Source organism: Ranitomeya imitator, chromosome 6, assembly GCF_032444005.1.
Source record: "Ranitomeya imitator isolate aRanImi1 chromosome 6, aRanImi1.pri, whole genome shotgun sequence".
Taxonomy (NCBI): Eukaryota; Metazoa; Chordata; class Amphibia; order Anura; family Dendrobatidae; genus Ranitomeya; species Ranitomeya imitator.
The window spans coordinates 30,966,561-30,992,384 of record NC_091287.1 but is presented as its reverse complement, the minus strand read 5'-3'; the positions used below and the strand labels follow the sequence as shown (position 1 = coordinate 30,992,384).

At 46.4% G+C, this 25,824-nt stretch overlaps 1 protein-coding gene across 1 annotated transcript in view; it reads left to right on the top strand.

Annotated features, from left to right (window-relative positions):
* The window catches only part of VPS50 (VPS50 subunit of EARP/GARPII complex), a 195,118-nt gene that overhangs the window by 74,751 nt on the left and 94,543 nt on the right, over nucleotides 1-25,824 (top strand). Inside the window, exons 6-10 of the mRNA XM_069729396.1 lie at nucleotides 5,371-5,441; nucleotides 12,904-13,021; nucleotides 13,099-13,134; nucleotides 14,646-14,728; nucleotides 24,972-25,014. Of these exons, the coding sequence (XP_069585497.1) occupies nucleotides 5,371-5,441; nucleotides 12,904-13,021; nucleotides 13,099-13,134; nucleotides 14,646-14,728; nucleotides 24,972-25,014 (351 nt within the window). The remainder of the gene's footprint in view (nucleotides 1-5,370; nucleotides 5,442-12,903; nucleotides 13,022-13,098; nucleotides 13,135-14,645; nucleotides 14,729-24,971; nucleotides 25,015-25,824) is intronic.

Below are 25,824 nucleotides of genomic sequence, written 5' to 3'. Positions count from 1 at the left end.
GCAAGTACACGATTCTCTTCCTGATTTCTTGGCTGATTTCTTGAGACTTTCCCATGATGCTACACAGAGAAGCAGTGTGTGTCAGGTGTGCATTAAAATACATCCACAGGTGTGTCTCTAATTAACTCTGATGTTGCCAAAAAATATCAAACTTCCGAACACAAGGCATAGTAGTCTTAGTGTATGGAAGCTTGTGACTTTGCAGTAAGTAATAAAAATGCCTTACAACATTCTCTCTCTCTCATTATTCTGGCATTTGGCAAATATTAATAACTAGCTGAAGAGCCCGGCGTTGCCTGGGCATAGTAAATATCTGTGGTTAGTTATAGCACCTCACTTCTCTTATTTTCCCATTATGCCTCTCATTTTCCCAATCACATCTTTCATTTTCCCCCTCACATCTCTCATTTTCTCCCTCACACCTCTCATTCCCGGCTAACACTTGTCATTTCGACCTCACATCTGTCATTTTCCAATCACTCCACTATTTTCCCTCACTCTTCTCATTTTGCACTCACACCTTTTCATTTTCACCTCACACCTCTCATTTTCACCTCAGTATATACATATTTGTCATCTCCTGTATATCGTATATACCTGTATGTCCTCTCCCCTGTATATAGTATATACCTGCTGTGTGTCATCTCCCCTGTATATAGTATATATCTGTGTGTCATCTCCTCCTGTATATAGTATATACCTGTATGTCATCTTCTATATATAGCATATATCTGTATGTCATCTCCTGTATATACTATATACCTGTAGGTCATCTGCTCCTGTATATAGTATATACCTGTGTGTCATCTCCTCCTGTATATAGTATGTACCTGTATGTCATCTCCTCTATACAGTATATAACTGTGTGTCATCTCTCCTGTATATAGTATATATCTGTGTGTCATCTCCCCTGTATATACAGTAGTATATACCTGTGTGTCATCTCCTCCTGTATTAGACCTCGTTCACACGTTATTTGCTGAGTATTTTTACCTCAGTATTTGTAAGATAAATTGGCAGCCTGATAAAACCCCAGCCAACAGGAAGCCCTCCCCCCTGGCAGTATATATTAGCTCACACATACACATAATAGACAGGTCATGTGACTGACAGCTGCCGTATTTCCTATATGGTACATTTGTTGCTCTTGTAGTTTGTCTGCTTATTAATCAGATTTTTATTTTTGAAGGCTAATACCAGACCTGTGTGTGTTTTAGGGCGAGTTTCGTCTGTCAAGTTGTGTGTGTTGAGTTGCGTGTGGCGACATGCATGTAGCGACTTTTGTGAGATGAGTTTTGTGTGGCGACATGCGTGTAGCAACTTTTTGTGTGTCGAGTTGCATGTGACAGGTTAGTGTAGCAAGTTGTGTGCAGCAAGTTTTGCGCATGGCGAGTTTTATGTGTGGTGCCTTTTGAGTATGTGCAAGTTTTGTGTGAGGCAGCTTTTGCATGTGTTGCACCTTTTGTGCATGTGGCAATTTTTCCGCATGTGCAAGTTTTGCGTGTGGCGAGTTTTCCATGAGGTGAGTTTTGCACTTGTGGCGAGTTTTGCGTGAGCCTAGTTTTTGCATGTGGCGAGTTTTGCGGGTGGCGAGTTCTGAGCAGCGACTTTTGTGTTTCGACTTTTATGTGGCGAGGTTGGTGTATGTGTGGTGAAATGTGTGCTGAGGGTAATATGTGTTCAAGCACGTGGTAGTGTGTGGCGCATTTTGTGTGCTTGTTCATATCCCCGTGTGTGGTGAGTATCTCATGTCGGGGCCCCACATCGCTCTCATTCTTTAAGTCCCCCTTGTTCACATCTGGCAGCTGTCAATTTGCCTCCAACACTTTTCCTTTCACTTTTCCCCATTATGTAGATAGGGGCAAAATTGTTTGGTGAATTGGAAAGCGCGGGGTTAATATTTCACCTCACAACATAGCCTATGACGCTCTCAGGGTCCAGACGTGTGACTGTGCAAAATTTTGTGGCTGTAGCTGCTACGGTGCAGATGCCAATCCCGGACATACATACATACACACACGCACACACACACACACACACACACACACACACACACACACACACACACACACACACACACACACACACACACACACACACACACACACTCAGCTTTATATAGTAGATTATAGTAATCCTAATTGACCTAAAACTGGAAAGGTTTATTCTGATTTCATGTCAGATATTGAGAAAAACCCGCATATCGTATATATGATGTCCATGTCAATCAAAGAAAACCCTTCAGATCATAAATGACCGGTCATGGGGGCAGTGCAATTAAAATCACAAACCATCCATATACCTCATAGTCACCACTGTGTACTTGGCTTAATGGCTTCTTCTTCAGACACGGTTCCCCGCTTTGACAAGAAAGGGAGCCCCCTTATATGATGTATGAGCCCCTGTATTGCCTTCTATGTACAGTGTGAGGCTGCACATAGCCCCCATTTACGGTGAGCCCAATATAGCCTCCTGTATACGATATGAGCCCGCACATTGCTCCTGACTTACTGTGAGCCCCATATAGCTTCCTGCTTATGGTATGAGCCCGCACATTGCTCCCTATGTACAGTATGATCTCCATATAGCCTCCTGTATATAGTATGAGCTTGCACATTGCTCCCTATTTACTGTGATCTCCATATAGCCTCCTGTATACAGTATGAGCCCACACATTGCGCCCTATGTACAGCATGAGCCCCATATAGCCTCCTGTATACAGTATGAGCCCGCACATTGCTCCCTATGTACAGTATGAGCTCCATATAGCCTCCTATATACAGTATGAGCCCACACATTGCTCCCTGTTTACTGTGCGCCCCATATAGCCTCCTGAATACAGTGTGAGTCCACACATTGCTCCCTATGTACAGTATGAGCTCCATATAGCCTCCTGTATATAGTATGAGCTTGCACATTGCTCCCTATTTACTGTGAGCTCCATATAGCGTCCTGTATACAGTATGAGCCCGCACATTGCTCCCTATGTACAGTATGAGCTCCATATAGCCTCCTGTATATAGTATGAGCTTGCACATTGCTCCCTATTTACTGTGAGCTCCATATAACCTCCTGTATACAGTATGAGCTTGCACATAGCTCCCTATATAAAGTATGAGCCCCCATATTGCCTCCTATATACATTGAGTCTGCACATTGCTCCCTATGTACTGTATGAGCCCCATATAGCCTCCTGTATTCATTATGAGCCCGCACATTGCTCCCTATGTACTGTACGATCTCCATATAGCCTCCTATATACAGTATGAGCCCACACATTGCTCCCTATTTACTGTATGACCCCTATATAGCCTTCTGTATACAGTATGAGCCAACACATTGCTCCCTATGTACTGTATGAGCCCCATATAACCTCCTGTATACAGTATGAGCTTGCACATAGCTCCCTATATAAAGTATGAACCCCCATATTGCCTCCTATATACATCACGAGTTTGCACATAGCTTCCTATATATATATTATGAGCTTTCACATAGCTTCCTATATACAGTGCGAGCCCTTACATCCCATACGCATGTTAATAAAAACCGAAACACATACATGCAGACATACTCACCTCGCTCCCGTTCCCCCGGTGCTCTGCTCTGGTTCCCAAGGCTCCACTTCTACTGGCCAGCGCGTACATGCAGGCGCACGATGACATCATCGCGTCGGCGGCAGCTGATGATGTCATCGTGCTGACACATCACAACAGAGGTGACAGGCGCTCCCCTGGCTCTGTGCTGCCATTCTATATCGTCGGCAGTGCAGCACCAAGGGAGCTCTCTCAGTGCGCGTCGTTTGCTGCCTCTGCCTGTGTGAACAGGCTTTTAAATGACCGCAGATCAGTCAATGTAATTAATTACATTTATTAAAAAATAAACTGTGTACAGTAGAGAAATAGAAATGAAATCAGTGTTTGGTGACCGTCCTTTGCCTTTATCGGTCCTTCTCGGTCACCTGTCACTCGCACATAGTTTTTGAAGGAAGTCTACAAAGGTTGTTCCAAACATCTTGGAGAACTGACCGCAGATCTTCTGTGGATGGAACTCGTTCAAATCCTTCTGTCTCTTCATGAGATGCCAGACAGACTGGATGATGTGTGATCAGGGCTCTGCGGGGGCCGGATCATCACTTCCATTACTGCCCATTTTTAATGACATTGGCTGGATGTTTGGGGTCGTTCTGCCGCAGAATATATTGGGAGCCAATCAGACGCCTCCCTGATGGTATTACATGGTGCATAAGTATTTATCTGTATTTCTCAGCATTGAGAATACCATTGATTCTGACCTATATGCTGAAATGAAGCCACGAACTTACAATACTCTCCACCATTCTGCAATGTTCCTACAGACCTTCATCATTGTGCTGCTCTCCTTCCCTTCTGGAGCAAATTTATTTCTGTTAAATTAAAATATTTTGGCCATAATTCTTCTATGAAGATCACGTTTGGCCAGACTTCTCTGAACAGTAGATGGGTGTAGCTGTGTTCCACTGATTACTGCCAGTTCTGACTTGATGGCACTGCTGGACATCTTCCTATTTCGAAGTGAAGTAAGCATGATGTGTCTTTCATCTGCTGCACTAAGTTCACCTGGCTGATCACTGCATCTACGGTCCTCAACGTTGGCCATATCTTGGTGTCCTCATTGCTGAGAAACGCAGGCAGATTGTTACCTGTCATGTAACACCAACAGGGAGGTGTGTGATCGGTTTAAACAAAGACCCCAAACATACAGCTAATGTCATTAAGAAATATCTTCAGTGTAAAGAATGCCAAGGGTTGGGTTGCCAGCGCCTAGAGCAAACTAAGTATTACATCCTCTAACCTAGTGATCATGAGAACAAAAGATTGGGCGTGTTAAAACCAACATGCCCAATCCTACTTTGTGCCCTTGACTCCCTTTGGGGGAGAGTCATTTCACCCCCTTACACATTAATTTGTCAGTTGTTCATGCCAAAATATGAGCTCTGGAGGTGCGTAAGGGAGGAGCACTGGATAACCCCTTATGGGTCCTAAATTAGGAACTCTCCTCTATAAAGTTGGACAGTCCCTTTGCGACTCTCTGGTTTTTCTTGACAGTCCTTTATTTTTCGTCATTGAGGAAACCTTCTGTGTGGGGCTATTGGGATAATGGATGTGTGAGCGCAGACCTTGGCAGTTGTCTTTACGGTCGCCCCCTTCTCCCATCAGATAAATGCCGCTTTTTCCGAGAAGAATCTTAGCGGGAGGACGAGAAGACAGTAAATAGCTTTGTTAGCAGCATAACTTTCCTCATTTATGTGGCGGCACATTTCATAAAAGTGATATGTGATCCGGACTAATAATGGACAATGTGTGATCGTCGGCCCCCTTTGTTTTGCAGGAGTTGGAGCGTGTTACGTCTCTACAGGCGAGTCTTCAGCTGGCTGCTGTTATCTGCACTAATGGACGGAGGTAACGACACGAGGACGCCGACCGATACTTTTCTATTGGATTGTCATTTGGAAATAGAAAGGAGAAAGGATGCCGAGCGTATTTTTCTTTTTTTTCTTTCTAATGTCGTTCTTGAAGGTTAATGGTACCAAAAATGTGCTGTTCAAGACCCCAGCTTGTTGTCATCGGACAGGGCGATTCATTGCGCTCTGAGCCTGAGAACTTAGAAGACCGTCGTGGCCGCTGGGCTAAGGTCCTGCCAAGTGATTCATCTTTAGTTGCCCCACTAATGGAGAGGCCCAGTCACCATTTAGTCCATGTCTTGAGGTCCAAAACAATACAAGTTAAGGAGCCCTAGTCCAGACAATCCTCTGAGAGCTAAACACCATTGTTAGGCTAGGTTCACATCGCGTTAGTTCCATCCGTTTAACAGATGCGCTAACGCTGATGCCCAAGATCGCTTTTTTTGCTGCAATCGTGCTAACGTGTGGTACCGTTGCGTTGGCATGCGTTAGCAATAGAGGTCTATGCACAGCGAACACGTCCGTTCGCTGTGCGTTAGAGCTAACGTACCCAAAAACGCGGTAAACTGCGTTCGAGGGTGCGTCACAAAGTAACACATCATCGCTAACGCATGCCAATTTTGACATGCGTTAGGATGCGTTACGATAATGTAAGTCTATGGGCGCGTTAACATATCCGTTACATTGCGTTAGTGCCGCTAAGTAACGGATCCGTTAAACTGATTGCCCAAACGCAATGTGAACCTTGCCTTAATGTCATGATTGCTTACTTATACTGAGCATGGAATTTGTTACAGCATAGCCTGTGCCTCCTATCTGTTTTCATAGTCTAGCATAGCCTGTGCCTCTCCTCTGTCCTCATATTTAGCATAGCCTATTCCTCTTCTCTTTCTTTATATTCTAGCGTAGCCTGTGCCTCCTCTATTCCATTATATTCTAGCATAGCCTGTGCCTCTCCCCTGTCCTCATATTTAGCATAGCCTATTCCTCTTCTCTTTCTTTATATTCTAGCATAGCCTGTGCCTCCTCTATTCCATTATATTCTAGCATAGCCTGTGCCTCCTCTCTGTCTTTATATTCTAGCATAGCCTGTGCCTCTCCTCTGTCCTCATATTTAGCATAGCCTATTCCTCTTCTCTTTGTTTATATTCTAGCGTAGCCTGTGCCTCCTCTATTCCATTATATTCTAGCATAGCCTGTGCCTCCTCTCTGTCTTTATATTCTAGCATAGCCTGTGCCTCTCCTCTGTCCTCATATTTAGCATAGCCTATTCCTCTTCTCTTTCTTTATATTCTGTTGTAGCCTGTGCCTCCTCTATTCCTTTATATTCTTGCGTAGCATGTGCCTCCTCTCTCTTTATATTCTAGCATAGCCTGTGCCTCCCATCTGTCTTTATATTCTAGCATAGCCTGTGCCTCCCATCTGTCTTTATATTCTAGCATAGCCTGTGCCTCCTCTGTCTTTATATTCTAGCATAGCCTGTGCCTCCTCTGTCTTTATATTCTAGCATAGCCTGTGCCTCCTCTCTGTCTTTATGTTCTAGCATAGCCTGTGCCTCCCATCTGTCTTTATATTCTAGCATAGCCTGTGCCTCCTATGTCTTTATAGTCTAGCATAGCCTGTGCCTCCTCTCTGTCTTTATACCCTAGCATAGCCTGTGCCTCCCATCAGTCTTCATATTCTAGTGTAGCCTGCGCCTCCTCTGTCTTTATATTCTTGCATAGCCTGTGCCTCCTCTCTGTCTTTATAGTCTAGCATAGCCTGTGCCTCTCCTCTGTCCTCATATTTAGCATAGCCTATTCCTCTTCTCTTTGTTTATATTCTAGCGTAGCCTGTGCCTCCTCTATTCCATTATATTCTAGCATAGCCTGTGCCTCCTCTCTGTCTTTATATTCTAGCATAGCCTGTGCCTCTCCTCTGTCCTCATATTTAGCATAGCCTATTCCTCTTCTCTTTCTTTATATTCTGTTGTAGCCTGTGCCTCCTCTATTCCTTTATATTCTTGCGTAGCATGTGCCTCCTCTCTCTTTATATTCTAGCATAGCCTGTGCCTCCCATCTGTCTTTATATTCTAGCATAGCCTGTGCCTCCCATCTGTCTTTATATTCTAGCATAGCCTGTGCCTCCTCTGTCTTTATATTCTAGCATAGCCTGTGCCTCCTCTGTCTTTATATTCTAGCATAGCCTGTGCCTCCTCTCTGTCTTTATGTTCTAGCATAGCCTGTGCCTCCCATCTGTCTTTATATTCTAGCATAGCCTGTGCCTCCTATGTCTTTATAGTCTAGCATAGCCTGTGCCTCCTCTCTGTCTTTATACCCTAGCATAGCCTGTGCCTCCCATCAGTCTTCATATTCTAGTGTAGCCTGCGCCTCCTCTGTCTTTATATTCTTGCATAGCCTGTGCCTCCTCTCTGTCTTTATATTCTAGCATAGCCTGTGCCTCCCATCTGTCTTTATATTCTAGCATAGCCTGTGCCTCCTCTCTGTCTTTATATTCTACCATAGCCTGTGCCTCCCATCTGTCTTTATATTCTAGCATAGCCTGTGCCTCCTCTGTCTTTATATTCTAGCATAGCCTGTGCCTCCTCTCTGTCTTTATATTCTAGCATAGCCAGTGCCTCCCATCTGTCTTTATATTCTAGCATAGCCTGTGCCTCCTCTCTGTCTTTATATTCTAGCATAGCCTGTGCCTCCCCTCCTTTCTTTTGAGCATCGCTTGTGCGTATTCTGTGTCTGCATGTAAGCGTAGCCCGTGCCTCCTCTGTCTTTTTCAGCATAGCCCATGCCTCATCTGTGTCTTTTCCAGCACAGCCTGTGCCTCTCCTGTTTTTGACTTGCAGCATGGTCTATGTCATTTTTAATGCTGCGGCATAGCCTATGCCTCCTTGCTGTTTCTCTCTTATCAGAATAGCCTCTGTCTTTGTTTTTATTTTCTTTTTAAACTGGTCCAGTCTGCCCATCCTTCACAGTTTGCACGTCTGCATTGTTCAGTAACATCCAGCTGACTATCTAGTGCTGCGAGTTCCACTTTTCCCATCACGCCTGTTTTATTATTTCCGCTCCTTTTACTAGATGTCTAGCGGTCCTGTGAGTGCTGCCCGGAGGTGTCATCCACAGCCACTCGTGGTGATAACTGTTACTGTAATTACAGCCGTGCTCTCCTCGGTGCTGTAGAAATATAGATTTCTTCTCATATTTGCTCACTTCCATTGTATTTCCAACAACAAATTCAATATTTTCTCACAAGAAACTGAGCTAAATATGCCAGCCGGCTCCTTAAAGGGAATCTATCACGATGACTGGCACTAATTTTCCCCAATTATGATGCCAGAGGTGATGCCCATGCTACAATGCTGGCACCAGGGTAGTGAAATTTATGATATATTCTTTTTTTTTTTTATCTCATTCTCAAAAACTCTGCTTTCCGTCAGTGATTGAAAACATTCTTGTTTACATTTAGAATCAGCTAAACTTACAGTGGGGGGAAAAAGTATTTAGACAGCCACCAATTGTGCAAGTTCTCCCACTTAAAAAGATGAGAGAGGCCTGTAATTGACATCATAGGTAGACCAGAAAATCACCTTGTCTGAGTTGGCAAGATTTATTTTTCAAATTATGGTGGCAAATAAGTATTTGGTCACCTAAAAACATGCAAGATTTCTGGCTCTCACAGACCTGTAACATCTTCTTTAAGAGGCTCCTCTGTCCTCCACTCATTACCTGTAGTAATGGCTCCTGTTTGAACTTATCAGTATAAAAGACACCTGTCCACAACATCAAACAGTCACACTCCAAACTCCACTATGGTGAAGACCAAAGAGCATTCGAAGGACATCAGAAACAAAATTGTAGCCCTGCACCAGGCTGGGAAGACTGAATCTGCAATAGGCAAGCAGCTTGGTGTGAAGAAATCAACAGTGGGAGCAATAATAAGAAAATGGGAGACGTACAAGACCACTGATAATCTCACTCGATCTGGTGCTCCACACAAGATCTCACCCTGTGGGGTCAAAATGATCACCAGAACGGTAAGCAAAAATCCCAGAACCACACGGGGGGACCTAGTGAATGACCTGCATAGAGCTGGGACCACAGTAACAAAGGCTACCATCAGGAACACACTAAGCCGCCAGGGACTCAGATCCTGCAGTGCTAGACGTGTCCCCCTTCTTAAGCCAGTACATGTCCGGGCCCGTCTGAAGTTTGCTAGAGAGCATTTAGATTATCCAGAAGAGTATTGGGAGAATGTCATATGGTAAGTAGAATTGTTTGGTAGAAACAAAACTCGTCGTGTTTGGAGGAGACAGAATGCTGAGTTGCATCCATCAAACACCATACCTACTGTGAAGCATGGTGGTGGCAACATCATGCTTTGGAGCTATTTCTCTGCAAAGGGACCAGGATGACTGATCCGTGTACATGAAAGAATGAAGGGGCTATGTATCGTGAGATTTTGAGTGCAAACCTCCTTCCATCAGCAAGGGCATTGAAGATGAAACGTGGATGGGTCTTTCAGCATGATAATGATCCCAAGCAGACCACCAGGGCATCGAAGGAGTGGCTTTGTAAGAAGCATATGAAGGTCCTGGAGTGGCCTAGCCAGTCTCCAGATCTCAACCCCATAGAAAACCTTTGGAGGAAGTTGAAAGTCCGTGTTTCCCGGCGACAGGCCCAAAACATCACTGCTCTAGAGGAGATCTGCATGGAGGAATGGTCCAACATACCAACAAAAGTGTGTGGCAACCTTGTGAAGACTTACAGAAAAAGTGTGACCTCTGTCATTGCCAACAAAGGATTTATGAGAAAATATTGAGATGAACTTTTGTAGATGACCAAATAATTATTTTCCACCATAATTTGCAATATGAATCTTGCCAAATCAGACAAGGTGATTTTATGGATTTGTTTTCTCATTTTGACTCTCATAGTTGTGGTCTACCTATGATGTCAATTACAGGCCTCTCTCATCTTTTTGAAGTGGGAGAACTTACACAATTGGTGACTGACTAAATACTTTTTTTCCGCACTGTATATACGGTAATTTGAACTTTTGGACTAAATTTGTGCAACTGAAAGACTGTGGCAGACTACTTTCCTCCTTCAGCATGCCCTATCCTACTTTTCTTCCTTCAGCATCCCTACCCTTCTTTTCCTCCTTGAGCATGCCCTATCCTTCTTTTCCTCATTCAGCATGCCCTACCCTACTTTTCCTCCTTCAGCATACCCTATCCTACTTTTCTTCCTTCATCATGCCCGATCCTACTTTTCCTCCTTCAGCATGCCCTACCCTACTTTTCCTCCTTTAGCATGCCCTATCCTACTTTTCTTCCTTCAGCATCCCTACCCTACTTTTCTTCCTTCAACATGCCTGATCCTACTTTTCTTCCTTCAGCATGCCTGATCCTACTTTTCTTCCTTCAGCATGTCTGATCCTACTTTTCCTCCTTCAGCATGCCTGATCCTACTTTTCTTCCTTCAGCATGCCTGATCCTACTTTTCCTCCTTCAGCATGCCCTACCCTACTTTTCCTCCTTCCGCATGCCCTACCCTACTTTTCCTCCTTCCGCATGCCTGATCCTACTTTTCTTCCTTCAGCATGCCCTACCCTACTTTTCTTCCTTCAGCATGCCCTACCCTACTTTTCTTCCTTCAGCATGCCCTACCCTACTTTTCCTCCTTAAACATGCCTGATCTTACTTTTCTTCCTTCAGCATGCCTGATCCTACTTTTCTTCCTTCAGCATGTCTGATCCTACTTTTCCTCCTTCAGCATGCCTGATCCTACTTTTCTTCCTTCAGCATGCCTGATCCTACTTTTCTTCCTTCAGCATGCCCTACCCTACTTTTCCTCCTTCCGCATGCCCTACCCTACTTTTCCTCCTTCCGCATGCCTGATCCTACTTTTCTTCCTTCAGCATGCCCTACCCTACTTTTCTTCCTTCAGCATGCCCTACCCTACTTTTCTTCCTTCAGCATGCCCTACCGTACTTTTCCTCCTTAAACATGCCTGATCCTACTTTTCTTCCTTCAGCATGCCTGATCCTACTTTTCTTCCTTCAACATGCCTGATCCTACTTTTCTTCCTTCAACATGCCTGATCCTACTTTCTTCCTTCCGCATGCCTGATCCTACTTTTCTTCCTTCAGCATGCCCTACCCTACTTTTCTTCCTTCAGCATGCCCTACCCTACTTTTCTTCCTTCAGCATGCCCTACCCTACTTTTCCTCCTTAAACATGCCTGATCCTACTTTTCTTCCTTCAGCATGCCTGATCCTACTTTTCTTCCTTCAACATGCCTGATCCTACTTTTCTTCCTTCAACATGCCTGATCCTACTTTTCTTCCTTCAACATGCCTGATCCTACTTTTCTTCCTTCAACATGCCTGATCCTACTTTTCTTCCTTCAGCATGCCTGATCCTACTTTTCTTCCTTCAGCATGCCTGATCCTACTTTTCTTCCTTCAGCATGCCCTACCCTACTTTTCCTCCTTCCGCATGCCTGATCCTACTTTTCTTCCTTCAGCATGCCCTACCCTACTTTTCTTCCTTCAGCATTCCCTACCCTACTTTTCTTCCTTGAGCATGCCTGATCCTACTTTTCCTCCTTCAGCATGCCTGATCCTACTTTTCCTCCTTCAGCATGCCTGATCCTACTTTTCTTCCTTGAGCATGCCTGATCCTACTTTTCCTCCTTCAGCATGCCTGATTCTGTCTTTGAGGAGATGGAATTCAAGCCACAGAGGGTCAGACAAAGGCATTTGCCTTTTTTAAATTAAAAGAAAACACATCCTGCAAGGCTTTAAAAACATTAAAGGAAAAATGTAAAAAAAAAAATAAAAAATAATTCTAACCACATCCTGCAGAAAAGCCCGCCTTCTACAGCAAAGTATACTGAGAACTGAGAAGTAAGCCAGCTAGTCATGGTATTTTTCATTTTTTGTAATATATTTTAGATTTAACAAGTTTGTATATTTTATCAATTTTTCAGTAAAATTAAAAACAAAACACATTTATAACATTCTGCCACTCAATGGAAATATATAAAAAGTTAAAGTTCTTGGAAAACTGGAGAAAAAAAACTTCGGTACCGAAAGCCCATAATAAGGTCAGTTCTTAAAGGGATACTTTTTTTAAAGGTGTCATCTATTCACTGGAAACTTAATATTCAGAGGATTGATCTGTGGGAATCCGACCGCCGGGATTCCATCTGATCCCGAGAATGAGATGACCTCTCGGACTGTTGAGCGTGCATGCGCGGGAGTGTTGGCTGCGCATGCGTGAGCGGCACCGCTCTGTTTGTCCTCTGTGGAGCTGTAGGGGACAGTGCATCAGTCCCAGTCTGCGGCAGAGTGAATGCAGCGGAGTCGAGGACAGTCTGTTAATGGTTGAAGCTTTGTAGTCGCAGAACTGACGGCCTCTAAACTATTTTCTCATCAACGTAACTTCTTTTTTTCCTCCGCAGATCCCTAAATACTGCAAAAGAAGGCTTTACGCAGGCCAGCCTGGGGCTACTGGCCAACCAGAGGAAACGGCAGCTATTGATCGGTCTGCTGAAGTCTCTGAGGACTATAAAAACACTGGTAAAGACCACTGTGCCGGATTGTATTATTTCTGCATCTATCGACCGCTAATTAATTATTTCTTTCCACTTTTCCAGCAAAGAACGGACGTCCGTCTGAGTGAAATGCTGGAGGTAGGTGGATCTCCATTTATCCAGATCTCATTTGCAACTCAATGGACGAGATTAATTAGTTCTGTCTGACGGTGACGCATAGATGTCATACAAATCGGCCTCGTCAGTGCTTACTGCTCCTGTAGAGGACACAAAGGTGCGCTCCCCGCGCACGCAATTGTTTACTGACATGGCAGATGGATCGCTGTTACTTTTTCTGCTTAACTTACATTCTTGAGTCCCTGATATTAGGATGCACATGTCATGAAGTGGGGGCGATGGGGGGGCGATGTGTCACCTGAATTACATCTTTATTTTCCAATTGTAGATACTTTTTTAATTCAATTTTCAGTACATGATTATTTAGGCAACCGTCATGTATCTGTTACTGCATTCATAAATGTGCTTTACAGCTTGGCCTGCCCTGCGGGAGGGCGCCGTGGGCCCGTTCTGCCAGGGGGCACTGTGGGCCCGCTCTGCCGGATGGCAGCATGAGCCCGCTCTGCCGGGTGGCACCATGGACCCGCTCTACGTGAGGGCGTCGTGGGCCTGCACTGCAGGAGGGCATCGTGGGTCCGCTCTGCCTGGTGGCACCATGGGCCCGCTCTGCCTGGTGGCACCATGGGCCCGCTCTGCCTGGTGGCACCATGGGCCCGCTCTGCCTGGTGGCACCATGGGCCTGATCTGCCTGGTGGCGCCATGGGCCCGCTCTGCCGGATGGCGCCATGGGCCCGCTCTGCCGGATGGCACCATGAGCCCGCTCTGCCTGGTGGCGCCGTGGGCCCACTCTGCATGAGGGTGTCGTGGACCCACTCTGCGTGAGGGCACCATGGGCCCGCTCTGCTGGGTGGCGCCGTGGGCCCGCTCTGACTGAGTGCGTTGTGGGCCAGCCCTACAGGAGGGTGTCATGAACCCACTCTGCGTGAGGGCACCATGGGCCCGCTCTGCCGGGAGGTGCCGTGGGCCCGCTCTGCCGGGTGGAGCCGTGGGCCCGCTCTGCCGGGTGGCTCCGTGGGCCCACTCTGTATGAGGGTGTCATGGACCCACTCTGTGTGAGGGCACCATGGGCCCGCTCTGCCGGGTGGTGCCATGGGCCCGCTCTGCCGGGTAACGCCGTGGGCCCGCTCACCATAGAGACAACCTGCCTCAGTCTCCGTCTGGTGCACTGAGGACGCCACGTGGCTCTGCTGCTTCATGATTGGCCAGAGGTATGGAGCGTATTTTGTCTTAGATTTAGCGGTTTTATTTATGTTACCCTGGACATCCTTTTTGAGTTCCCCTTTTTTTCTGGTTGCAAGAACTAAATAAAGGGGCCAGCTGCTCCCGTGCCCCGCCACTGCTGTGGTCTGAGGTGCTTGGGTATCATAGGCTTGAATGACGCATGCTGCTGCACCGCTCATCTTCTCATAGTCGTGGGTTTGGCTGCTCCGGGGTAATGAGGGATGCAAGTTTCCCCTTTTTGGTGACGACATGTTTTGGCTGGAATACCCCTTTAATTCACCTATCATCTAATGCTGGTCCTGTGTTTATAGGAGGAAGACTACCCCGGAGCCATCCAGCTGTGCCTGGAGTGTCAGAAGGCAGCGAGTACATTCAAGCACTACAGCTGTATAAGGTACAAATCATGGGGGCTGCGATCAGCGACAGTACGGCCATATGGTACGACGCCATCACAACGTGTAATACTGCAGCAAAGGCCATTGAAACAATTCTTATCATATCCATCCATCCATCCATCCTTCCTTCTATCCATCCTCATCCAGTATATGTACATATAATCATTTGTGATGTCGGTGTGGGGACGGTTATTGTTTGGTTCTTGCCATTCTGTACCAGCTCCAGAAGACGTACATCCTGCAGATTATATGGTGCCAAAAGGTTGAAGGAGTCGTCATCTTAGCACAAGTACTCGCCTGTCCAAGATGGGTGATAACTTAGAGCGATGAAGGTGCCACCATCAGAAATGTCTGCCAGGAAGGGGCTGTTAATGTCATACGCTATGCAAGAGTGTTGTGAGCATGTTGTATAGGAGTATGTGGTGGACATGCATATTATAGGATGTTATTGCTGCAGTTCAGTGTGGGAGATTGTTGGTGGCGTGCTGTGTGGGAGACTGTTGGCGTCGTGCTGTGTGGGAGACTGTGGGTGGCGTGCTGTGTGGGAGACTGTTGGCGGCATGCTGTGTGGGAGACTGTTGGCGTCGTGCTGTGTGTGAGACTGTTGGCGTCGTGCTGTGTGGGAGATTGTTGGTGGCATGCTGTGTGGGAGACTGTGGGTGGCGTGCTGTGTGGGAGACTGTTGGTGGCGTGCTGTGTGGGAGATTGCTGTCGGCGTGCTGTGTGGGAGATTGCTGTCGGCGTGCTGTGTGGAAGACTGTTGGTGGCGTGCTGTGTGGGAGACTGTTGGTGGCGTGCTGTGTGGGAGATTGCTGTCGGCGTGCTGTGTGGGAGACTGTTGGTGGCGTGCTGTGTGGGAGATTGCTGTCGGCGTGCTGTGTGGGAGACTGTTGGCGGCATGCAGTGTGGGAGACTGTTGGTGGCGTGCTGTGTGGGAGATTGCTGTCGGCGTGCTGTGTGGGAGACTGTTGGCGGCATGCAGTGTGGGAGACTGTTGGTGGCGTGCTGTGTGGGAGATTGCTGTCGGCGTGCTGTGTGGGAGACTGTTGGCGGCATGCTGTGTGGGAGATTGCTGTCGGCGTGCTGTGTGGGAGACTGTTGGCGGCATGCTGTGTGGGAGACTGTTGGCGGTGTGCTGTGTGGGAGACTGTTGGTGGCGTGCTGTGTGGGAGATTGCTGTCGGCATGCTGTGTGGGAGATTGTTGGTGGCATGCTGTGTGGGAGACTGTTGGCGGCGTGCTGTGTGGGAGATTGTTGGCGGTGTGCTGTGTGGGAGATTGTTGGCGGTGTGCTGTGTGGGAGATTGTTGGCGGTGTGCTGTGTGGGAGATTGCAGTCGGCATGCTGTGTGGGAGATTGTTGGCGTCGTGCTGTGTGGGAGACTGTTGGTGGCGTGCTGTGAGGGAGACTGCTGTCGGCGTGCTGTGTGGGAGATTGCTGTCGGCATGCTCTGTGGGAAAGAGTGTTGCGGGAGCGCTCTGTGGGGGAGAGTGTTGCAGGTGTATTCTCTGGTGGATCATTGCGGGCACGCTATCCAGCTCTGTGGGGATCGTTGTGGGTGTGTTCTGGGGGAGGGGGAGATTTGCCGGAACATTCTGTGGGGATCGTTGTGGGCGTGTTCTGTGGAAGATCATTGTGGGTTGTTCGGTGGGGAGAAGATCGTTGTGGGCGTGTTTTGTGGAGGAAAGTGTTGCCAGCGAGTTCTGTGGGAAATCGTTGTGGGCATGTTCTGTAGGGGGGATTGATGGGGGCGTGTTCTGTGGGGGGGATCGATGGGGGCATGTTCTGTTGGGATAGTTGTGGGCGTGTTAAGTGGGACGTCGTTGTGGCCGTGTTCTGTGGGACGTCGTTGTGGCCATGTTCTGTGGGACAACATTGTGGACATGTTCTTTGGGGGATCGTTGTGGGCGTGTTCTGTGGAGGATCATTGTGGGCGTGTTCTGTGGGACGTCGTTGTGGCCATGTTCTGTGGGACAACATTGTAGACGCGTTCTGTGGGAGATCGTTGTGGGTGTGTTCTGTGGAGGATCGTTGTGGGCGCGTTCTGTGGAGGATCGTTGTGGGCGCGTTCTGTGGAGGATCGTTGTGGGCGCGTTCTATGGAGGATCGTTGTGGACGTGTTCTATGGAGGATCGTTGTGGACGTGTTCTATGGAGGATCGTTGTGGGCGCGTTCTGTGGAGGATCGTTGTGGATGTGTTCTGTGGAGGATCGTTGTGGGCGTGTTCTGTGGAGGATCGTTGTGGGCGTGTTCTGTGGAGGATCGTTGTGGGCGTGTTCTGTGGAGGATCGTTGTGGGCGCGTTCTGTGGAGGATCGTTGTGGGCGTGTTCTGTGGAGGATCGTTGTGGGCGCGTTCTGTGGAGGATCGTTGTGGGCGTGTTCTGTGGAGGATCGTTGTGGGCGCGTTCTGTGGAGGATCGTTGTGGGCGCGTTCTGTGGAGGATCGTTGTGGGCGTGTTCTGTGGAGGATCGTTGTGGGCGTGTTCTGTGGAGGATCGTTGTGGGCGCGTTCTGTGGAGGATCGTTGTGGGCGTGTTCTGTGGAGGATCGTTGTGGGCGTGTTCTGTGGAGGATCGTTGTGGGCGCGTTCTGTGGAGGATCGTTGTGGGCGTGTTCTGTGGAGGATCGTTGTGGGCGTGTTCTGTGGAGGATCGTTGTGGACGTGTTCTATGGAGGATCGTTGTAGACGCGTTCTGTGGGAGATCGTTGTGGGTGTGTTCTGTGGAGGATCGTTGTGGACGTGTTCTGTGGAGGATCGTTGTGGATGTGTTCTGTGGAGGATCGTTGTGGGCGCGTTCTGTGGAGGATCGTTGTGGGCGCGTTCTGTGGAGGATCGTTGTGGGGGCGTTCTGTGGGAGATCGTTGTGGGCGCGTTCTATGGAGGATCGTTGTGGACATGTTCTGTGGAGGATCGTTGTGGGCGCGTTCTGTGGAGGATCGTTGTGGGCGCGTTCTGTGGGGGAGAGTGTTGTGGGTATGGTTATAACTAGAGCAGAGGTCCGTGTGCAGGAAGCCGTGCAGAGCTGTGAGTTCTGCTGCCAATACAGTTGTTTGCTTTTATAGTGATTTATGACCAGTTGCATATTAATGTACAGTGATACATAGAGGCTGCAGAAGCTGATGAGTTTAAAATTTATAATGAAACCTTGTTGCAAAAATGATTTGATGCCAACAATTCAGCATTTAGATAAAGAAATGCCCCTGAAGTTGTGTGTGATCCTCGGTTCTAGCAGTGATTTCTGCTACCTTGTAGTAATGAGTCCTCCATGGAGTCATCCTGCTATAGGGGCCGGCGTTCCTTTCTGTCAGTGGTGGTGCATAGTATAATTAATTTGTCCAGTTCACTTCGCCCAATTTTGCTCCATCTATTTTTCAAAAAATTTTCAGACTTTTTTGCAACGTGTCAAGCAGTTTTACTCCAAAATTCTGGTGTAAACTGCATTAATGATTCGGGTGGTAAAGGCCGTATACCCGGCAAGGCATTGTGCTTAGTTCATTTGATAAGTTTTGGCTGCCACACTCCCTTTAAAGGTAATAAAGGTAACTTTGTGTGAATTTCTCATGGCCTGAGCCCTAGCGGCAGCGCAGATCGATAATGCGTTCCCCCTCCCTGCACCTTCATGCTACTGTCTATGCCGCGGCTCCCATGTATAGTCATGTTCTATGTAATTGTATTGACTTTTCTGGCAATCCGCGCTGTCAGGTTTTAATCTGAGGCAGTGATACATGCGGCTGTAAATGAAAACTAATCGGGAAACCTGTTCCTTAAGAGCCTCCGGAGGCTTCACTTATAGCATCTTGGAATTCCCAATCATTTTTATGGTTTCAGTAGTAAATTTAGAAGATTATATTTTATGTGCTGTGAATGCAGATGGGCAGGAGGATTTCTAGAGCAGCAGGGCACAACCATTCTTAGTCCATGGGCCACATTATACCACTTCTAAGGGCAGCATGTCGGACATATCCACAGCAATATCTGATAGATGGAGGTCCTGCTTCTGGAGAAAGTCACAACTCCAGAAAAGAATAGTAAAGATGGCCATGTTGTACTGATCCAGAGTTACATCCATAGCTGCTCCAGAGCTGCACTCACTATTCTACTGGTGCAGTCACGGTGTACATACATTTACATTACTGATCCTGAGTTACATCCTGTATTATACTCCAGAGCTGCACTCACTATTCTGCTGGTGCAGTCACGGTGTACATACATTTACATTACTGATCCTGAGTTACATCCTGTATTATACCCCAGAGCTGCACTCACTATTCTGCTGGTGCAGTCACGGTGTACATACATTTACATTACTGATCCTGAGTTACATCCTGTATTATACTCCAGTGCTGCACTCACTATTCTGCTGGTGCAGTCACTGTGTACATACATTACATTACTGATCCTGAGTTACATCCTGTATTATACCCCAGAGCTGCACTCACTATTCTACTGGTGCAGTCACTGTGTACATACATTACTGATCCTGAGTTACATCCTGTATTATACTCCAGAGCTGCACTCACTATTCTGCTGGTGCAGTCACTGTGTACATACATTACATTACTGATCCTGAGTTACATCCTGTATTATACTCCAGAGCTGCACTCACTATTCTGCTGGTGCAGCCACTGTGTACATACATTACATTACTGATCCTGAGTTACATCCTGTATTATACCCCAAAGCTGCACTCACTATTCTGCTGGTACAGTCACTGTGTACATACATTACTGATCCTGAGTTACATCCTGTATTATACCCCAGAGCTGCACTCACTATTCTGCTGGTGCAGTCACTGTGTACATACATTACATTACTGATCCTGAGTTACATCCTGTATTATACTCCAGAGCTGCACTCACTATTCTGCTGGTGCAGTCACTGTGTACATACATTACATTACTGATCCTGAGTTACATCCTGTATTATACTCCAGAGCTGCACTCACTATTCTGCTGGTGCAGTCACTGTGTACATACATTACATTACTGATCCTGAGTTACATCCTGTATTATACTCCAGAGCTGCACTCACTATTCTGCTGGTGCAGTCACTGTGTACATACATTACATGACTGATCCTGAGTTACATCCTGTATTATACTCCAGAGCTGCACTCACTATTCTGCTGGTGCAGTCACTGTGTACATACATTACATTACTGATCCTGAGTTACATCCTGAATTATACCCCAGAGCTGCACTCACTATTCTGCTGGTGCAGTCACTGTGTACATACATTACATTACTGATCCTGAGTTACATCCTGTATTATACTCCAGAGCTGCACTCACTATTCTGCTGGTGCAGTCACTGTGTACATACATTACATTACTGATCCTGAGTTACATCCTGTATTATACTCCAGAGCTGCACTCACTATTCTGCTGGTGCAGTCACTGTGTACATACATTACATTACTGATCCTGAGTTACATCCTGTATTATACTCCAGAGCTGCACTCACTATTCTGCTGGTGCAGTCACTGTGTACATACATTACATGACTGATCCTGAGTTACATCCTGTATTATACCCCAGAGCTGCACTCGCTATTCTGCTGGTGCAGTCACTGTGTACATACATTACATTACTGATCCTGAGTTACATCCTGTATTATACTCCAGAGCTGCACTCGCTATTCTGCTGGTGCAGTCACTGTGTACATACATTACATTACTGATCCTGAGTTACATCCTGTATTATACTCCAGAGCTGCACTCACTATTCTGCTGGTGCAGTCACTGTGTACATACATTACATTACTGATCCTGAGTTACATCCTGTATTATACTCCAGAGCTGCACTCACTATTCTGCTGGTGCAGTCACTGTGTACATACATTACATTACTGATCCTGAGTTACATCCTGAATTATACTCCAGAGCTGCACTCACTATTCTGCTGGTGCAGTCACTGTGTACATACATTACATTACTGATCCTGAGTTACATCCTGTATTATACTCCAGAGCTGCACTCACTATTCTGCTGGTCAGATAGCAGTGTGTTGCTGAGCTAAACTTCTGTTGAAAAAGAAATTAGCGGAATTTCATAAGCTTCTCCATGTATAGAACAGAAAAGTATATAAATTAAATCAAAATCAGAAAAAAACAATAAATTAAATTATTTTCCAAAGTTACGCAACTTTTTATGTAGATTGGTACTTTAATCTCCTGTGCACAGCGGAGCTGTGCTCTGTATTAGAGGCGGTGTCGGTGCTGTGCTCCAGGTTTATCTCTGAGTCCCCAAATCACTTGACTTTTATGCTAATCACCCGTCGTCTTCTTACAATATAATTACACCTCGTTTTTTTCCGGTCGTTTTTGCTTCTTGGCAAATTGCACTTCTGGACTGCTGCCACTTATTAACGCGTCTCCTTGCTCTCTTATACAGTTCGGCACTTATTTATGCAGATTCTTACGCCTTCCAGAGTGGAGCCTCGAGGCAGCAGCTTCTCTCTCCTTCATTGCTCGTCTCGACTGTAATGTCTTCTCTTTGCCAGATTTGCATTTTCTGAGAAGTAAAGATATTTAGTAGTTGAGTATAGTCGATCTCTTCAGAGATCTGGAACCGGCATGATGTAAATATGTTGGCTTATGCTGGACAGGACACTTTAGTCCTTTCCAGCATAAACCGACACATATATATTATTTTATCTTAAATAGTTTTTTTTTTTTAGGACTAACCCTTTATTACCTATCAATAGGATAGGGAGGATAAGTTAGTGATCCATGGGACACCCTTCACAGTAACAAAGAGGAACCACTACTAGCTGCCACCACCAATCGTTTATACAGGCCGATAGGGCACCTATTACAGGTAGAGTATGACTTCAGGGGTGCGGTTTATAGATCAAGAGGAACAGAGCTGTTACATTTTATATATTTTTAATCTAGAAAGATAGGCATTGTTTATAGAAGATTTACAGAGATGATACAAAATGGGAAGAAAACAATAAGTTAAACACGATTGCATAAGATAATAAGGAATAGCAAAACAAAATTATGAAAACTGGCTCAGATTTTAGTAGACGGAACCACTCCAGTTAGGAAAATGGACCGCTATAACTGCGAACTATGACTTTCCGAATGAACCAAGACCGACGCCCAAATTCTGCTTTTTATCAGATCAAAGTTATGCCGACATACCTCCCCGTGGTGAGCTCACGTGGGGGCTCGTTGTGGCATATTTTATGACATACCTAAAGGTACTGTCACACTAGACGATATCGCTAGCGATCCGTGACGTTGCAGCGTCCTCGCTAGCGATATCGTCCAGTGTGACAGGCAGCAGCGATCAGGCCCCTGCTGGGAGATCGCTGGTCGGGGAAGAAAGTCCAGAACTTTATTTCGTCGCTGGACTCCCCGTAGACATCGCTGAATCGGCGTGTGTGACACCGATTCAGCGATGTCTTCGCTGGTAACCAGGGTAAACATCGGGTAACTAAGCGCAGGGCCGCGCTTAGTAACCCGATGTTTACCCTGGTTACCATCCTAAAAGTAAAAAAACAAACACTACATACTTACCTACAGCCGTCTGTCCTCCAGCGCTGTGCTCTGCACTCCTCCTGTACTGGCTGTGAGCGTCGGTCAGCCGGAAAGCAGAGCGGTGACGTCACCGCTCTGCTTTCCGGCCGCTGCGCTCACAGCCAGACCAGAGAAGCAGAGCGCCGAGGACAGCAGAAGGTAAGTATGTAGCGTTTGTTTTTTTTACTTTTTAGGATGGTAACCAGGGTAAACATCGGGTTACTAAGCACGGCCCTGCGCTTAGTTACCCGATGTTTACCCTGGTTACCGGGGACCTCGGGATAGTTGGTCGCTGGAGAGCTGTCTGTGTGACAGTTCTCCAGCGACCAAACAGCGACGCTGCAGCGATCCGGATCGTTGTCGGTATCGCTGCAGCGTCGCAATGTGTGACGGTACCTTAACTTTCAGGATATCTTCGCCCCTGGAGGTAGACATTGTCGTCATGTTTATCACGATTTTATCTGTCAATAGAGATGAGACATGGCATGGATAACATCATCCATCAAACCAATATTGAGTTGGAGGGGTTCTGTCGGTCTTACAGACCAATATTGAGTTGGAGGGTGTGATGCAGTGACCCATGTTGCAGCTAGGGGGCGCTGTATGTGTTCCCCAGGACACGCATGGAGGCGTAATGGGGATGGTGAGACGGTGTCCAGCATTGTTGTGAGTGCTCGGTATGTGTGTCGCAGAGAAAGAAACTCTGCGCTGTTAGCCTGAAGCGATGATGTGTTCTGGGACCTGTAGTCCCACAAGTAATTGTGTAATTCTAAAGGGAGGCTGGCAAGGCTAGTTATGAGAGATGGGTGGGTCAAACTAGCCACACACACACTCCCACCTAGGGGAGTGGTTAAAGGTATATAATGTGACCAGGGTGTGGGTCACATGGTTCCAGTGTTTGGATCTGAATGGTCCAAGTGCAAGGTCCTGGAAGCCTGTGTTGGAAATCCTGGCAGTAGGATTCCTGAACAGCACATGGTGGGGCTTTGGATCTGGTAGCCTGGGGTGTTGGAGTAACGTCCTGAATAGCACCCGGACAGGTCACATGCCTGGGGTGTTGGACTAACGTCCTGAATAGCACCCGGACAGGTAACATGCCTGGGGTGTTGGACTAACGTCCTGAATAGCACCTGGACAGGCCACATGCCTCTGTGTTGGAGGGTCCCTGGTGGGATGGATGTCCTGAAGAGCACAGTGTGATCGTGGTCCTGGATGGTCTGTGTTGGAAGCTCCTGTGAGTGGAGTCTTCTTGGGGCACCTGAGAGACTGTGGACCTGGACGATCTGTATTGGGGAAGCTATTGTCCTTCCGTGGGTCTGGACTGACTAAGTTGTGCCGGTCGGGCAAGTTGGTGATTCCAGTGAGGCAGCATTCCCAGATGACAGGACTGACGAGGAGTCAGCGTGAGGAGCAGGAGCTCCTGGAAGGTAACCCTGGACAAGGGGATTGTAATGTACTGTAGTTACGGCAGAGAAGTGTATCTGCTATATGAACTGTGTGGTAACCCACAGCAACTGGTCAGGAGAGGACCAGCGTGTTTAGTTGCCGCAGATTATTGATGCAAGCTAATGATGAAGTAATGGACTATGTGTAAGCCGGTGATGCGTAACCTGGCTTACGGTGCGGTTTATGACGCTTAAATAAACCGTATGGACTGTTTTGTGTTTAAAAACCGTGCCAGTGTGCTTGAATCCCGTGCCAAGCGAGTATTCCTTTACCTGTTAGTCAGTGCAATCTTACAAGGGGTTTTGTCGGTCTTACGGTGATATGCATTATGTACGTACCTTTGCTACGACGCTGAAACCATATCTTCTATAACTATTGGATTGATGAAAACCCCAATATTCATCACTAGCCACTGACTCCGAAGCGTCTCAGAAAGATTCTTTGATGATAGGAAGCTCTCTGGTTTAGAAGCGTATTTTCCCCCGCCTCCGCGTACGCGAATCTCAGACCTGGTGGCAAATTTTCACACTGTAATTACCTGCTGGAGGCCCCTACTTCAATGGGGATGTAAGTGTCAGCTCTTGCTCTCTATTTCTTCCCCTGTTTTAATTAGTTTCTCTCTTCCCTAGTTATAATTACTTCTGTATATTCAGCGTGATGGGGATATGTCCCTTTTCTGGATATGTCATTTGGATTTTTAATTTTTCTCTATGATATACTGTATATTTATTTTACACCGCTTATGTACACAGCGGTTCTATATATTCTGCTGATAATAGAGGAGTGTGACTCTCCGTACAGTAAATATAATGTTTCTATTATATCTCGCCTATTATTAGCGTCATTGTCAGATTTTCTCCCATTGATGCCTTTTGTGTTCACACTACTACTTAACTGCGTTGCACATGCACAATGTGACGGAGACATTAGTTCTGACCCGCAGGTAGTGTAATAATGTATCTAATAAACCTGACATGCTCCCCCGTTATGTACTCATCCTATTTGCTGTGTCCCGTGGTATAATTGCTGTAATTGGCTTTTTGGAGATGTAGCAGAGCTGAATTAGACATTTAACTGCATAATGGCTTACTGAACTACCGATGACTGGTCGTTGAATCGAAATCCGAGCCGGCTGGGGTTTCTTCTGTAGCTAATGGGATTGGATTAGGATTGTTGTGTTTTTCTAGTTTTTTTTCCCCCCCACCATTCTATAGTTCTAGATAATTGTGTCCAACTGTAATCAACAAATTGTTTTTTTTTCTTTATTTTGCAGCGAACTCAACTCAAAGCTGCAGGACACATTAGAACAAATTGAGGTAAGTCAACTATGGCCGCCGCCAAAGAGTATAAAAGAAAGTGTCCAGGCCGATCTATCGGGAGACGTCAGCACTGTGCCTGGCATCTAGCTGAAAAGGACAGCATGCAGTGCTCCTCCCAGATGTTTTTTTCAGTTGGATTCTAGGCAAATTATAGTTAACGGGGGTTGTCCCAAAAATCAACATATATCCATAGAATAAATACTAGTTTTCTGATTTTTGGCAGGCCCACCACTAGAACCTCCACCAATCATGAGGGTCCCTTTTACCCAGTTTGATGGGAAGTTGGCTGTTCATGCACCAAGCCAAAATGTGTGGGAGTGAGGCACATACCTCCCTATGTCCGACACCTGCCTAAGGGGCACTGTAGTTCCGAGCTTAGTACAAGACCATTGGCCCCCATGCCGCTGCATGATTTCACAAGAGCCAAAACTTAGAAAAGTAATTTTTATTTTCATATGGGAAAATGTTTTTCTGTGCCTCTATGTCACTGGTAGCGCCATGGAAATAAGCGCCTGCAAAATGCCTTTTGTTACTCCAAAGTCCCTGCATAAATAATAATGTCTAAAGATGAATTTGTGACTTCCTGCAGTCACCACTAGAGGGAGCCGAGGAGCTTGCTGCATCCTGAGTCCTGTATGGAAGCTCCCTCTAGTGGCTACTGCTGGAAATAAAATAAAAAAAGTTTTCTGTTGAAATCTTAGTTTACGCAGTGGATTTTGAGCTCTTTTTATAGAGATATATTCAGATGCTCCTCAGTACAGGATTTTTAATCTTCATAAAAAGAAGAAAAAATGTGTTCCAAAACTA